Raw genomic sequence first — 16914 nt, 5'->3', positions numbered from 1 at the left:
ATATGCATTTTGTTTGTATGGGTCATAGAAAAATGTAATAAATAAAAGAAAGAGGATATATAATCATTATTTAATTCTCAAGTTTTGTCCATTTTGTCAAGTTTTTGTGTATTTAATTTAAATTTAAGTTATTTAATGTTTTTATTATTTATAAAGCTTTCAGTATGTTTAAATTACAAACTGTGACCAACAGAAATTTATAGCAGATACCAGCCTTTAGATTTCAAGCAGAAAATATGCATAAATTTGAATTTTTTCTTTGCGTTATTTTTATATGTATGTTTTGACAAAGGTGTAGTACAATTTTTTTAAATTTAGTTAACAGATTTTGTTTTGTTTTTAAAAAAGAATTCTGTCTCTTTTCTTATTTTTTACTTTTATTTATTTATTTAATTATTTATTTACTGCTGCTCGTCAGCTACTTTCAGATCGTGCTTTTGGTCTGCATGAAATTTGAGTTTGAGACAAGGGGGTTAGATTAAATAGAGTAAACAGTCATCGCAAAAGTGAAATCAAGAAAATGTCAACAAGGTGACATCACGATTTATCATGGTCGCCACATACGGAAGTTAAAACAGACTGCTAAATAAAATTACATACACTAATTTTGAGACCCAATATCAACTTCCGCAGGTTTAAAAAAGTGTCTTTAGGCACAATTTGCATACAATACCATTGACTCAGGTTTTACTATGTATATATTTGTCTTACAGTTACCATCTACACATTTTAATGTATCTAGATTTTATTAAATTTCACACATTTACTTGCAGTCCTTGCGAGTTTTCTACATAGCAAGTCAAAAATCAATTATTTAAATATTAAAATTAGAAGACTTATAAACGATCAGTGATGTATAGCTAATATACAAACACCACTAATTAGAATGTAAACAAAACCAAACAGAAGTTCGCCTATGGCAGCGACCATGATAGGTCGTGAGATGGCATTAATTTTCATTGCATTGGACATAAGGAGAAGGTTACTCCATTTATTCTAACCTCCTTGGTTTGAAACCACTGAGCTAGACTTTAGCTTTTTCATAAATTTAGAAGTCTATATTATAACATGATGAGTTTTATTATTATTCATACTATTATATGATGGAATGTTTTCCAAAATATCCAATAATTCCGAACTGTTGAGATATATGTTCTTAAAATGTTTGTTCCCGTTTACTTCCAATAATTCAGCCCGAAAATAAATCAAGTGAAAGTTACAAGTCTTACATGGCGGAATATTTAAAGAAATGCCCAAGCAGCCATTCTGAAAAAGAAGTATTAGATTTTATGAATGATATGGAAAAAGAAAGAAAGATAATGGAGAGGAATGCGTCATACGAAAGAAAAACCGCATTTGTGCGAACCGCAATTGAAATCTATGACAGATTCCTTGATGAAGATACTTCAGTATGGCAAAATATCGGGAAAGTAAGTTTTTCTTTTTAGCTAAATAAGTCTATATTATAACAAACTAAAATTTAATACATTAGCTTATAGAGACATTAGGTTTTTTTTTTGAAAGCAGGAGATGTGAAAAAATGAGCAATGCCCTCTCTTTAATTCGAACCACGGACCTCTCGAATACGCGCCGAGTGTGCTGACCACTACACCACGAAGGCATGCTAGGAATTGGGCGAAATACCTTATAAGCTTAGTTTAAGTACAGGATAGTAAGAAAAAAGAATTTCATAAAAACTTAAGAAATGTTTTTACTATTTAATGATATTGAATAGCAATGCTTAAGGACAGTAAGATGACTCAGGCAAAAAGCATAGAAATTTTCATTTTATAAATGCGTAAATGTTATGAAAGTAAAATTTATTGGTTAGTTAAAGTATTTTCTTCATGAAAATTGTGTGTGTTCTCATAACATTAATGTATTTTTTACCTTTCTGTGTGTGCGTGCAAACAGAGATCTTAAAACTATATAAAACTATACCTCGCTTTTCCTGGGAATTATGAGCGATATCTTCCATCGCTAGCTGGGCGTGAAAACGACGACTGAGAAAAATGCCATTAATTCCTTTTTTACAGTATTAAAACAAAAATTTGGTTTTTACTTTTCAAAGTTACATTTTTGAGAATAAATCTGAAAAGATCTTTCATACAATAGATATCAGATGCTTGATCATATATAAGAATCCATTAAAATGTTTTATTATCCAAAGAAGCGCGTTAAACTCATTTTAGAATCTTTGCTAAGTCGTGAAATCAAGGCTAAATGCAAAAGACAATACATCAAATAACTCTCTTAATTTCTAACATGGCTTCAGTGTGAATTTATAAAAACAGATGTGTGAAAAAATAGCGAAATCAGAGCCACTAAGTTATCAAAGCCAAAGGAGCGCATAGTTCACAAGAAGTTTACTGTTAAGTTTCATAAACATTAGTTCATCTAAATTATCTTTTATTTGATTTGTTCATAGTAATTTGCATATTACTATAAATATTTATTCTCAGATCTTTTCCCTTAGGAAAAACGTGTTTCGATGTCGTTGGATCTTATTAAAGCAACTGAAGAAACAGCATGGCTAATTGCTTGCACTAATACTATAACTGCTATGAAAGAAGATAATATAGGTAAAATTCATGCTTTAGCTGCCAATCCGATTACATAAAAGTACGATATTTCTTAAGTTTCCGAGCGTAACTATAGCTAAAAAATAATTTTCAAAGCAAATATGAATGCTTCATATCAGAGGAATTTCCTAGAACTGCTTTTTAATGAAACCACTGAATCACAAGCTCTTTCAAGGAATGTGTGTTAGCTGTGCTAAGCTATAGAATGTGCTAAGCTAACACGCAGGAGTGTGTGAAACTCATTCACAGTTGAAATGTAAAAATTATACTAGGCATTAGACATAATTTATTTCTTTTCACTAATAAAAAGGCCTGTTTAATATCTCTCATTTCAAACAAGCTGAATATGTTTGCTTATTCTCATTCATTTCTAAACTTCACACATTTTATTTTTACATCAAGCCAACAAGTAACGGTTTATATTTCTACTGCCACTTCAATTACATTACAACTCGTCTCAGCTTTCATATCACATTGTAATTCCTTTGCTTATGTTTTCAATTTTAATTTATCTTACTTTCCGTTATTAGTTTCTTATACAAAAAAAAAGGAAGTATTGTAAATGCGAAACATTTCGGGTATCATATTTCAACGGAATATACATTTGACGTTTCCCCTATCCATTTGGAGGATTTTTTTTACATGACAGCTGTACGTACGAACAGAATAAATACTCTGTTTCTGTAAGGGGTGGGTGCGTATAAATACACCCACCCCCTTACCCTGCTGAAAAGTTCTTTCATAAAAAAAGCTTGGATCGAATGCAGAATTTTCATTTTTGTTTAGTCATTTGGGGTGCCAGCTTGTAACGTTTTATAAAATATACCCTCTAAAACATTTTTTGTACCAAGCTCGTATTCTCTATAATTAAACTTCTCCATGTCAAAGCAGTCGTCATCAGTATTGGATTTGTTAAAATGTTTAATCTTCACTTTGTATCATTAAAATCAGGAAATCATCTGACAACAGTTCGTAAACCCAATCTAATAAATTTCCCGTTTAACAATTTCAATCAATAACAATCTTTTGGAAGTTCTTGATTTATAACTCAGAACTTATTCATGAATATTAACGGAGGAACTGGGTATGCAAACTGGTATACGGCAAAATTCCTGCTTTATTTCCTGAACTGTATATACGTTTTCGTTTTATTTGATTATGGCAAATCACACGAAGGCTATCTGCCTAAGACAAGAGAGATCCCGTTGTGGAGAGTTTTCTAAGGGGAAGTGGATCATATCCTCATTACATATAGAAAAACAAGAAAACGTTCGTACAATCAGCTTGTTCGCTTGGAATCGAACCCAGGTGGAACTACCAATCTTTAGCGACTGTTCACTGCTTAGCTGTGGGCCTGAAGTACGTACATGCACCATTTTTAAATCAGATGACATTTAACTATATGAGACTACTATGATTCAATTCCAAAATGATAAAATGTTACCAATCACTTCTTTAAGAAACACACAGAGTTTTTTATCTCCTCACTTAACACTATTCTTAAAAGGTATATGTAAATAGTCTTTGTAATTCTGAAGTTATATGCTACCATGTTAAAACTGTAGTTTTATGTGCTGTTGATAATTAGCTTATTTCAGTAAACTCTTCTCTTTTTTAATAAAGCTATGCAGGTATTTCCTGTAACGGAAAACGTCAATAAAGTTGCTATCAGCTTAAGTTCAACGGACGTGGGCTACGTGCACTTACCTGGAAACCTGAAAGCTAAGACTGAAGATATTTGTGAGGAACCTGTTCAAAACGGAGTAGCATCTGCATTCAAGAATATACAACAGTTGTTGTCTCCAGAAAACAGGTAAATGTTTCCCGTCTTTGAATTTTTTGGATCAAATAGGTAAACTTGTTTTTAGCTTATAAGTCATCATATTACAGTCAGAAGCTAATTTATTAATTAATTACTAATTCTTTCGGTCATAATCCATTTCATTTAGAGAAATAAAACATTTATTTATTATAGCGTTAAGATAGGGATATAGAAATGTATCATGCAGGCAGAATCATATTTAAACACATTTTCAAATAGAAGAAATGGATTAATGCTATTCATTAAATTTAGTCATGATAGAAACTATTATTTCAACAGTCATATTTTTGTTTATTTTAGAAGGAATAATTATATAGGTTTCATTAAAATAGTCGAATGTAAAACAACAATAATAGATTGATTTATCGTACAAGAGCTGACCTACTGAAACCTATTTACAAGCAATATCCTCACCTCCCCCAAATAACTGTTTTTAACTACACGTAATACTTTATGAACAGGTAACCATGTTTAGTGTATCACAGCACTTGTTCTTCAGAAGAAATCAACATAGGCCTTTAGACATTTCTCCTTTTGTGTGAATGATCTACGAATGATATCTACATAAACGTTTGAAAATTGGCTTTCGAACAGCTGATAGATACTTCAAAATCTGAGAGAACCCTCTGATACTTCAACATTTATCTCTCTGTAAACATCGTGAGAACCCACTGCGCGTACATGTTTTAATTTCCGAGATCTTTCACAATCTTGGGTCTACGATCTATAACTCGTGTTGAATCCCATAGTCACAGATTAGCGATCTATAACTCGTACTGAATCCCGTGATTCTAGATCTGCGATACTCATGCTGAATTCTATGACTCAAGATCTACGGTCTAATTATTCCTGTTGAATTGATCCCCTACGGATAATTTGCTAAGTCTTCTATTCGCACGAATAGCCTTATTCATTATCGGAGAAGACTAATAACAAGAATCAACGTAATATTTGTAAATTTTACAGGACTATTTTCAATGGTTTAAATACAGAACCATCTTCCTCAGATGCCTAAGTGCCTTATTCATCTTTGCATAGTTGGCATTTGTGGCAAAAACATGTTCTTAACCAGGATCGAGAAGATAACTTTTTCATTCACGTACCTTCTTTGGAAATTATTGCCCAATATACCATTATTACTTTCGAGAAGCATATGTTGCCATACACTTGCTTCATCCGACGAAGCACTTGCTTCATCCGAGACTTCAGTTGGTTGATAGTCTTCAACACTGAACTATATAAGAGTACACTGATCTTGTCTGGACGGTTTGTGTTTGCTGAACACATCTTCTAAGGCCTTTTCCTGCAAAGAAAAAACTCATTCTACTTGCGTTATACTGTATGAAACGGACATAGGTTATGATATACCATTACAATTACACATGCCTTTCATCACAGCTTATTGCAGTTACTGTCAGAAAGCTTCTTTAAGTTGATCTTTAATATAATCTCACTGACTGCAGATGGGATTAGTGTCATCATAAATGATTTCATTGCTTACAGACTTCAGAATTAGTTACAGTTAGTAGCCAATACGTACGCACAAATGTGCAGTTTTTGTCATAAATATCTTTTATACTATTAATTTCCCTTTATTTTCATTTAAAAGGTTCGCAATTTCTATCAGTGTACCTGTGTGCAACAATCTGATCACTTTTAGCATTTCTGACGGTATTAAGATTTGAATGGATTTCATTATTTATTTCATTTATAAAGTAATTTTTTCTCTCATTATTGAAAATGAAGCATAGGGTCTTGTTCTTAAAGTCTGAACCTGAATACGTTTCTTAAATGTTTCTTGAATTTGAATACCATTTCATTAGAACCAACATCTCTCAAATGTTCTGTCACCTCAACCTTGCTATCATCTTGGTGCGATATTCATTGTTGCTATTGAAGCCTTATGAGTCTTTTCCTGCTCTTAACTTCAGTTCTATTGTATTTTCTCTACATTTTGAGTCCATAATAATTATGGATTCTTTCCCACTTATATAGGATTATTCCATATTATCCCCAGTTGATAAAAGAGATATTTCGGTGCTGTTCTGTTATCGGGACTGGAGTAGTCGCCAAATGCTTTACTTAACTCGTCAAGAGTATCGTTCATATGAAATCACCAATGTTTACTACCAAAGTCGTTACAATGTTAACTTTTTTAAGAAAAAGTAAAAGAATGTCTTTTCAAAATTGGCAAAGAGAATGCGAATTTCAAAGTTGTAACGGTGATTTTGTATTTTTATTATTATTGCATTTACCATGGATTTGAAATTTGGACTTGCCTAATGGTGAAATATCTTCCATACAATTTCTTCAGGAATAAAGAATTATTCAGACTGAAAAAAAGTGCACGAAAAACCATAAATTGAATTTTTTTCTGATTTCTTTGTCAAGTAGTTTAATTTATATTAAAAATTTCCAATTTTACGAATATATGTTCTTATTGTTTTTCTTGGATTTTCCTTCAATTTAACCATATGGTATTTTATTTATCGTAATTTAAGTATTTGGTGATTATTTTAATGCTTCTAAATTTTCACCAGATCGTCACCTTTTGGCGATATCTTAATCCGGTTCCGATAACCGAACAGTATCGATATTTCTTCTTATTTTTATTTTTGTGCCCTACTTTATCAGGTTCAATGTTTCTTCTTACCTTCTTCGGAAACATACAATGACCTGACTAGAACAGAGAGCTTACTAAAGCTATGTTCACTAATTGTAGTAAGTAGACAGGATACAGACGAAGGGTATACAAAACCCTTTATTTTTTCTTTATATACAATGACTTCCGTACTTCGGAATACAATGACCCTCCACTCGGGGTCTAACTTAAAAGATATCAAAATAAAACTAAACTCTAATTAAACTTTAGAATAAGATTGGCCTTATAATAACAGAAAGCGTATGTAGCACAGAGACTGTGAACACTACAATACGTTTAATTTATCAAGAGGATTAAAACCTCTGGCCTGGAAGGCAAAGTAGCAACTGCGTAACTTCTAAGGTAAGCGGCCTGCTTCGAACTCACGGCTTCCTCTCCTCTCTGCTTGGCAAAAAGGCCACACTTAAATACTTGGCGTTCGCCAGACAACTTTGCATAAACTCCTTCACGCTTATAATTCTGGCCGGAAGTAGAAAATAAGAAGTGATAGTAAAGATTTAAAATAAAATAAACGTTAGTAAAACTTAAGATCCTTACAACTTTATCAAGAGCAAATATTACAGAGCTTTAACAAAGTCTAATTGTTTTACACCGAATTGTTTTCTCAAGGTATGAACCAAGAATCCTTTGAAACAAATACAAGTCCTTTTCTTAAATATGAAAACATGTATTCTTATTGATTTAGAATTTCCTAAAAAAATGAAAGGAAAATATTATAAGGTATTTTCTCCCTACTTTCTGCATGCCTTCGTGGTATAATCGGAAGCATGTTCGATGCGTATTCGAGAAGTCCAGCTTCGAGTCTCGAAGATGACATTGTATACTATTTTCACGTCTCCAGCATCAAAACTCCTAACATGAATCTACAACACTAAGATCTGAAAATTGATTGTCTACCAATGTTGGAAATTTAATTCAGTTTTTAAGGTGGTGTTTCACTTTTATAAAGTCACTAAAACAAGGAAATGTGTCATTTCGAAATTTTTATACTAGTAAATGCATTTAAAATGATAGAAAATAATAAATACGTTATTCTATAAATTTCTTATTCTTTATTATGGAATACAAGGAAAATATACAAGTTCATTGAGTATATGAACGCAATTTCCACTTTTGATAAGTAGAAACATAGAATAGAAAAGTGACAATCTAGATGCCTGCTTTCTTCAGTTTGAGTAAACTTCAAATTTGGAAGACACAGTCTTTATTTTCATATTACACAAATTTATATTTGTATACAGCAAGAGCATGAAAAAAATCCATTATCAGGAATGAGGGGTTATGATTATAGGTGGATTTCCTATTTTCTTCTATTAGAGAAGCATGGCAACATCCTATATTTCTCTTCAGTTAAAAGGATAATGATAAAAAAATGTATTAATAAAATTAAAAAATATAAAAAAATGTGTATAAAAATTATTTAATCGGTATTTCAGCGCCCACCAACGGTTGAGCGATAAAGCCGATGATAGTTAATCGATTAAGGCAAAGCAACTCCTGGGCTATTTACCTATGGGAAGAATGCCATCGTGGAAGACTTCCAAGGTAAAGGTGTCTCGTATCTCTGTTGCACATGGAGAAAACCACGGAAATGCCTATGCAGCCAGAGCTTTTGTTGAGGTTTAAACTCGAATAAAGTTACTGAACACTAATAACTCACCCCAGTTCAAATCCAGGCGGACGGTGGGCTATATGAGTCTTTCCATGTTTTCCCCAAAGTTAACAAGAATTCCCTTAAAAGCAGGTTTTCCTTAAAACTCCTCTACGAAAGCCTCCCTTCCCATATCAAAGTAGCCCTCGCGTGTTTTGCCATAAGCCAAAAGAAGCTAGGTGGCATTTCAAAGTAAAATAATGTACTCGTATGTATATATGTAAAAGCATTATTTATTTATTCGTTTCTAAATTCTTTCAAAGTTTCCAAACCTACACCATAGCTACTGGTATAATTGGCATCAGCCTAGGAGAAAGTAATGATACTTACAGACTACCTCAAGGCAGTGAAAAGTTCCGAATTGTTTTGTACCACGCTGTGAAGCCTGTAAATGCCATCCCAAGATGCGTCTTTATTAACAGGACTCATTTAAACAAGTAAGCTCAATTTACGGTATATTTAAAAAAAATTCTTATAAATACCTATGATAAAGCAAATACTCTGAAACTTCCTACAACTTCATAAGTGTCCACTACATTCCTGACGGGCTACAGTGTACGGGATAAGTAATTTGCTAAATATAACTATAGAGATTGGGGACCCTATAAAAAGTTCGATTTTGTAACTTTTAGAACATCGAGATTTTAAATTTTAAAACGCCAAAATATGTACATTTACTGTGCAGGATGAATTTTAATGAATAACATAACGAAATACGATAAATTCTCAGAAGATAATCTGGTTAAATCTATTTTGCATTTATCTTCATTTTTTATATTTATTCTCAGTTTAATATGTCATTCATTCTATGAAATTTTACGCTAAGATTGCTGACATATAGCTAGGTTTCATTCTTACGTTTACATTTGGGCTAAGTAGTGTCCCGTTAACAGAAAAGTACCGCAACTTTTCCATCGCCATATTTTTATAGTGTAGTATAAAGTGTAGGGTTTTACACTTTAGAAAATCTAAAAAGTTCCTTGTAAGTTTTATTAACTTTCTAATCATGTATGAATGCTATCAAATAAACTTTCCTTTGAATGTATGTCAACAGAATATAGTGACTTAGAAATGTTTTAAATTAAATGTTTTAAAATGTTTTAATATAACAAATATAACTCCGAGAATTTTCGAATATACTGCGTTCGTTTTTAGACAATTTAGACAAGAGAGTTACACGTTTCCTGTTCTTAAAATACTGTGGTCAGATTTTGTTTATTCTTATGCTTCGTTCCTAAATGAGGTCCATTTAAGTAATCTCAATTCTATCATATAGTACATACGCTGTTTTTCATTCCTCAGGAACACCAGATATGGAGTTTGGGACACAACTGGCTGCACGGTGATCACCTCTAGTGATTCATACACAGAATGCGAATGCAATCATCTGACAAATTTTGCCATTCTCATGGATTTTACTGGTGATGGGGTAATACTGCTTGTATCTTATTACAAAACTTTGATATTCGTATGTGCGATTTACAGTGTTCTTTAGAGAGTCAATCTTAACAATGTAAATCAAAGATTATCTAGGTAATTATTTTGCTTCTCTCTATTTATATAATTTTTGAATACAAGTTAGTTATAAATCACGAGCCCGATCTCAGAACCAGTTGTAAATTTTCAGGTAATAACTGCTTAAAGGTAATACGCGCTTCTAGTTATACCCCGTAGGCACTTATAAATAAAGGAGAAAATACCTTTATGTACTTCTCCTTTTAAAAGGCAATTGGGATGGGGTGACTCAGTCGCCAATACCTGATTGTGACGAATTATCATCCACCATCTTTTATTTAAGGAGCCACTTGAAGAGTTAGTTTGAATTTTTCCGATGTCAAGAAACTGAAAAAAAATCCCCAGTGCACTTGCCTGGACCGGAACTACGGATCTCCTGATTACGTGTCGGATGTACTATTCAGTTACACCACGAAGGTATGCGGAAAGAAGGGAGAAAATACCTTATATCAGTATCGATCAGTATGATCGCTGCGGACAAAGCATTTTCTTTTTCTGCTTCACTTCTCTGAGTTCCAGTCACAGCTGGGATATGAAAATCATAATTGCCCTAAATAATGATTTCCTTTGCCCTTTTCTATATTACAGTTAAGACTTTATAACTCTTAATAAAAATTTTACTTTTGCAACGGTTTCTTCCAGAATATTAGCCTCTTCTCTTAATCCTAAGTTGACGAATAATAGAAACAAATGATCCATAAGATTATCCACTGCAAAAAAGAAAGAAAAAAAAAACAGTCAAATACCGCTATTAAATCTGATATATCTCAAGCAGTCTCGCAATAAGCATTTCCCAAATTATTTTTGCTTGACCATTAGTTTCTTGACTTATAGATTATTTCCAGTTTGGTATGTATCTTGTTTCAACAGGACTATTCTCAAAGTCTGGTGTTATGCTTATTCTTATTGAAAGGAATAATACACGCTTTTAAGACACAGAAAGATTGTGAATTTCGTTAATGATTAGTGGTTAGTTTATGCTTTGTTATGGATTATCTTTTCCACCTTTTCAAGGCAGCAACGTATATCCGTATATTATGTTTTTGGGGAATTTAGCACCCATTTTTCATATAAAGTTTTTTTTTTGAGCCGCATATTTCTTTCTTCCTTTTCCCCTTTTCTCTCATACGAATAATGACTCACTTTGTGGTGATCCACGTGAAAAAAATAATGTTTAAATGCGTTCGCCACTCATGTTGCGACCGGCATCAAACAATCGAGCCATTAAAAGAGATGTGAGACAATATTCTTGCATAAATATTAATATCTGTATAAATGACTCCGCTAGACATTGCAAAATTCTTAACTTTGCGACCAGAGGAACATAACAACCTGCAACGGATCTCGTATCACCGAAATGGCTCCATTTCAAGAAGATCATCGGCTATGGGTTCCACAATTCTTCTGATATCATGTTCAACTATGATGGATCAAAGGGATTAAAATACAACAGAAAAAAATCAAGTTATATGACTAATTCAGATTAAAATATTTTATCAAATAATGTCAGTCCTCATATTCTTATATTCTTAATTTAGATTCTTAATCTTAGACGAAACAATGAAAGACAAATTTAACATAAGAACTAACAAGTTAATTTAAACAAATCTCGCAGGACTGCTATAACAGAAACGCTATGCAGTACACAGTGTAACAGCTTTAAATAATATTAAAATCTTGTAGATTAAATAATTTAAATAGATGAACATTAAGGTATTTGTGAATGGCAATATTTGAAACCAGACTCGAGTTCCTCGTGCGACTCTCGCACGAAGAATGTAATTTATTTTTAAATGATAGAATATGTTCTCTCTTCTTGTTTGTATGTCGCCATTTTGAGTGCTAAATAAAGTTTTTTTTCTGTGTTCCATCATTGGAGTTGCTTCATATTGCCAAAGAAGTATCACAACAGACATTTTCCCAATAGAACGTTATGACGCATATGCCGTGGTAGCAATGAAAGCATTTAAACATCAAATGTCGTGATTGGATTAAACATAATACATATTGTCTGTGACTGATGTTAAAAACTGGAGAAATAGCTTCTAATTTAAACTTTAAAAAAATCCCCAAAATACCGTTTTAAAGAAAGCTTATATAATTCACGACATGTAACTAAATATTTTAATCAGGTAAATACTAATCTTATGACTTTTTTCTTTTAAAGTTTAGCGAAGAGGACGAAAGGAATTTGAGTCTCTTGTCCCTCATATTCAGCTGTTTGTCTTTGATAGCTTTGACATTGACTATTACTCTATTCCTGACAGTCCGGTAGGTATATCTTTTGCTGATCTTACAGTATGAATGATTTATTGGACTGTTACTCACTGAATAATTGCAGCCACTGTTGGATCAGAATAGTAGATGTTTGTGGTAGATTACAAGTAACAATGTAGTTATTTAATCAACTTCAGTATTTAGACATTATAAAAATACTTGTCTGAATGTTTTGCTCTTGAACAGTATATAATTTAGCAATTAATGTTTCACCTATTGGCAATGATATGAATGTTCTACCAACAAAGAAAACGCTTTTCTATGTGAAATAAAATAAAATAAATTAAATTATCTGTTATTAAAAATTATTATTTAAAATGGATATGATAATTAATGCATTTAAGGGAGAAAAATCATTTCTCATATAATTTAATGGGGATAACAGATTAAGCAATTCTGTTTACAAAATTCCTGTACAATTTTATATTACGAATAATAAAAGTATGCGACGTGCATAATAAATTTAAAGAGGATTGGATTGGATTATTCAATTATGGCAAAGCACACGAAGGCTATCTGCCTAAAGTGAGGGATGCTTTCGTGGAAGACTTTCTAAGGGAAACTGGCTCGTATACACGTTACACATGGGTAAAACCACGAAAACGCCCATGCAGCCAGCCCGTTCGCTGGATTCGAACCTCGGACCGAACTACCAGCGTTCAACGTCTTTGCCTCTCTGCTGGTGGGCCCTAAATTTAAAGAGGTAATGGCTTATACTTTTGGCAATACAATTAAATCAATAGAGGAGCCATACGCTTTTATTATTCGCAACATAAAATTGTACATGAAATCTGTAAATAGAATGATTTAATCTATTATTTCCATTAATCTATATGAGAACTATTTTTCTCCTTTTGGTGCATTAATTATCATATCCATTTTGAATAAAAGCTTATTGTATGAAAACCTATTTTTAAATGTACTATTTTCGTCTCAGTTAAGCATTATCAATGATGAAATTTTTAGTCGTAATTAAAATACAAGCAATAAATTATAAGAAAATTATGAATTAAAGAAAAATAACTGAACATATTTCAAAGGTAGAAGAAATCTGTTTGAATATTCAGGTTAAGAAATTGGATGCAGTAACAGACTTACAAGTATTTTACTTTAAGCTAAAACGAATATCGCCAATTCGTTCTTAAGTGCTCAAAGATGGCAAATTCAAAAGCAATTTTTCCACCAGAAGCGCTTTTTTACCATCTGCCTCAGACTGCAACACATTTTTTTAAAAATATGTAGAACTTGTTTTACCATTCTTGTTTAAAAAAAGGCGAAAAGCTTGTTTTATAGTCTGGAAAATTTTAAAACTTTATATCCAATACATTTTTAGATGTTGAAATTTTAAAATTATAAATGACAGCTTGTCTAACAACTTGAGCAATTTTCAAAAATTCAGATATTAAGTAACAATTTTCATAAAATATTCGCGGAAAATTTTTTTCCCGCTCTACGCCGACGGTGTAAAACGGTAAATTTTTGATATACTTGGTTTATTCGTTAAACCAAGATATGTATGAAAAACATTTAAGCATTAAAGAAAAAAATCTAAATCGAATTTTGAAAATATTGCCTTCACATTTCATTGTCATCGATATTGAACTCCGTAATTTATCAGGAAGAAGATTCAAAATTGAGGGCAAAATTCTTCCCACAGTGAAATACCATGATTGAAATAAATAATAACATATAAGCAAAATCTGAAAAACGGTCGCCCAAAAGGTTTGATAAGGTTTTTTTTTTTTTACCATCTAGCTCAGCTCGCAATTTACCAGTCTGCTATTACATTCACTCCTACTAACCCACCTTTTTTTCTGTATTTTTAGCTTTGTTATTAAGCATCATTTTCTTCGGACTTGCGCCATAAAATTGAACAGCAAAATTTTTAAAATTTTAAAAGTAGCATAGTAGTATACGTTTAGAACTTTTTTTCAGCCATTTCTCAGTTCATCATATCCATGTTCAGTTTTCTTACTAAGATAGCTTTATAAGCTTTATAAAACTTCTTGTCTTTTCATTATTAACGTTTTTATATATACTTTATTTATTAAATATGATGTTCTTGGCGCTTACACCACATAAAATTCCATTCAATAGCAAAACCAAAAACAGCATATCTTCAGAATTTCCGACAGATAGTCTCGCGCCCTGGTGATAAAAATGTTTTTTTTATCACCAGGGTGTTGATATATAGTGTTGCCACTGCTCACCTTGAATCACCACCCTATAGTGTTGGATATCAATATCTTTACACATTTGACCTTGAATCACCACCTTGAATATCTATAGCCACTGCTCACCACCCTATAGTGTTGCCACTGCTCACCTTGAAATCTTTGAGTTTGTTAGTCAAAACTTCATTAAAATTTTACAAAATATGAAATGATTATAAAACAAATTTGGAATTCAAAATTTGGGCTTCCAGGTGCCCGTGTTCGGGTGAAGAACTACGTTATTTAAAATTTAATGACTATAGGTAACGTTGTTTCTTACAGTGCGAGAAACATTCATACATTTCTTGCACATTCTTCATTATTTAATTTATTTTAATACAATACAAAGCGATGATATTTGGTGACAATTTGAAAGTGATACAACTCATTTAAGTGCTTTGACGCAAAATGTCGTTTCAAAACTAATATCTCATTCGAGACTAACGTCGCTTTTGGGCTAAAAATTAATAAAAACATTTTTCATGCTAAGAAACAAAGTTTCCAGTTTATCTTCAAATAAATACTTGCAGATATATTTTTACTTTTCTCCACAATTTATAGCATGACTTAAAAAAGCAGCATATACTATTTGTAATAACATTTTTTAGATAGGTCTAAATTTAATATTCGGATAATTCGCACCTACTTAAAATTAAAAAAGTATTTTAACTTGATTATACTGATCTTCTATATTAATTTTAAAAGAAATCAGGATAAAAAATTAATTATTATTTTAATGTTAAGCTAATTTAGCAGTACTAGATCATGGTGGTATGCTAGTGCGTCATATAATAAGGTAAAGTACAATACATACAAAGCATCAGTTCGAGCATGAATGATTAGGAAATTTCTATCTTTGTTTAGCATTAAAAATGATTTAAATGCTCGATATGTTGCAAGAGAATAAGTATGTCTCTTGTCTTCAGGCGTAAGATATCATTGGGTGTCTCTCCTTAAGGAATATAATATAATTTAAACACTAGTTGCTTTGGTAAACCACGAAAAAATTATTTTCCTTTAATATTTTAAAGTAAAGGACTTTTTTATTGTTGCAGATCTCTTCGCTGCAGACGCAATATTATAACCTGCAACCTCGCAATTTGCTTATTATGCATAAATATTCTGGTGCAATCTGGTTTGAAGAAAGTAGGAACTAAAGTAAGTGAGATCCGATGTCTACAGTACGTTGAAAATTAACAACATTATTTTCAATTTTTATTTTCTGTATCTTTCGGCAAATTTTATCTCATAATCTGCTTAAGAGGGTGGATGCCATCGTGGAGAACTTTCTAGGAGAAAAATGGCTTGTAGTCACGTCGAATTTAGGAGCATCCACGAAAATGCCCATGTAAAAAATCCATTCTCTGTTTGCCTCGCATTTCTAAAAGGAGGAAAATTTTAATAAATTGAAATCCAATTATGAAATTATTACCGGAGCAAAATACGTATAAAAAGGAAAATAAGCCAGTGCTATCCTTTAGAAACGTAGTTTTAATAACTTTACTGCGCAGCCTTTCGAGTGGCCTTTCTCAGTATACTGGAATGTTTTGCATCATTAATTAACCATGTTTTTAACGGTCCATTACCGTTTTGCATACTTTGTTTCTATGATATCTGCATTGGTATGTTATATTTCAGCATATCTCCACATATAATTGTTTTATGCATTATCATCTTACTGTTTCCATATCCTACCCCTGCATGCATATAACCTTGTACAGTAGAACGTTTTATCTTACGCCAGTCAGGCGCAATAAGTGAAATCTAATGCACCTAGGCGTCCGAGTCCTTGATATTTATATTGACACTGGTGGACGTGGCGCTACACCAATTAACCATATGGTAAAGGGGTGGTGCCCACGTCCTCCGTCGCATGTCGCATGTCGCATACTTTGTTTCCTTATGAAATGATCTCGGTCCGATCTTTTAAATAATTTTCAAATAGTAATGTATTGCATTTTTTGAAATCATCTTTTTTATTGCTTTCAATATCTTTACACATTTCACTGCTCATTAATATTAGTGCAGTTTCAATATTTATCATAGAATCAAGAAATGTGCGATTGAATAAAAGGTCAAAATCTAGCAAATTGTTCTATTAATTCTACTACCATTATTCTATTACTATTGCTAATGATTCTATTGCTATTAATCTAGTGAATTGTTTACACTTGCTAAATAAGAGTGTGAAG

General features: G+C 32.1%; 1 protein-coding gene across 1 annotated transcript in view; it reads left to right on the top strand.

The window, feature by feature from the left end:
- The first annotated feature begins 1195 nt into the window (after positions 1-1195).
- The window catches only part of LOC118183448 (latrophilin-like protein LAT-2), a 56041-nt gene continuing 40322 nt past the window's right edge, over positions 1196-16914 (top strand). Inside the window, exons 1-7 of the mRNA XM_035352987.2 lie at positions 1196-1430; positions 2477-2582; positions 4206-4395; positions 8981-9154; positions 10020-10146; positions 12400-12503; positions 15778-15880. Coding sequence (XP_035208878.2) covers positions 1230-1430; positions 2477-2582; positions 4206-4395; positions 8981-9154; positions 10020-10146; positions 12400-12503; positions 15778-15880 — 1005 coding nt within the window. The 5' untranslated portion in view covers positions 1196-1229. The remainder of the gene's footprint in view (positions 1431-2476; positions 2583-4205; positions 4396-8980; positions 9155-10019; positions 10147-12399; positions 12504-15777; positions 15881-16914) is intronic.

Source organism: Stegodyphus dumicola, chromosome 10 (genome assembly GCF_044657685.1).
Source record: "Stegodyphus dumicola isolate Sdum_Otavi_A_Nest chromosome 10, ASM4465768v1".
NCBI lineage: Eukaryota > Metazoa > Arthropoda > Arachnida > Araneae > Eresidae > Stegodyphus > Stegodyphus dumicola.
This window is presented reverse-complemented; position numbering and strand designations above follow the sequence as displayed.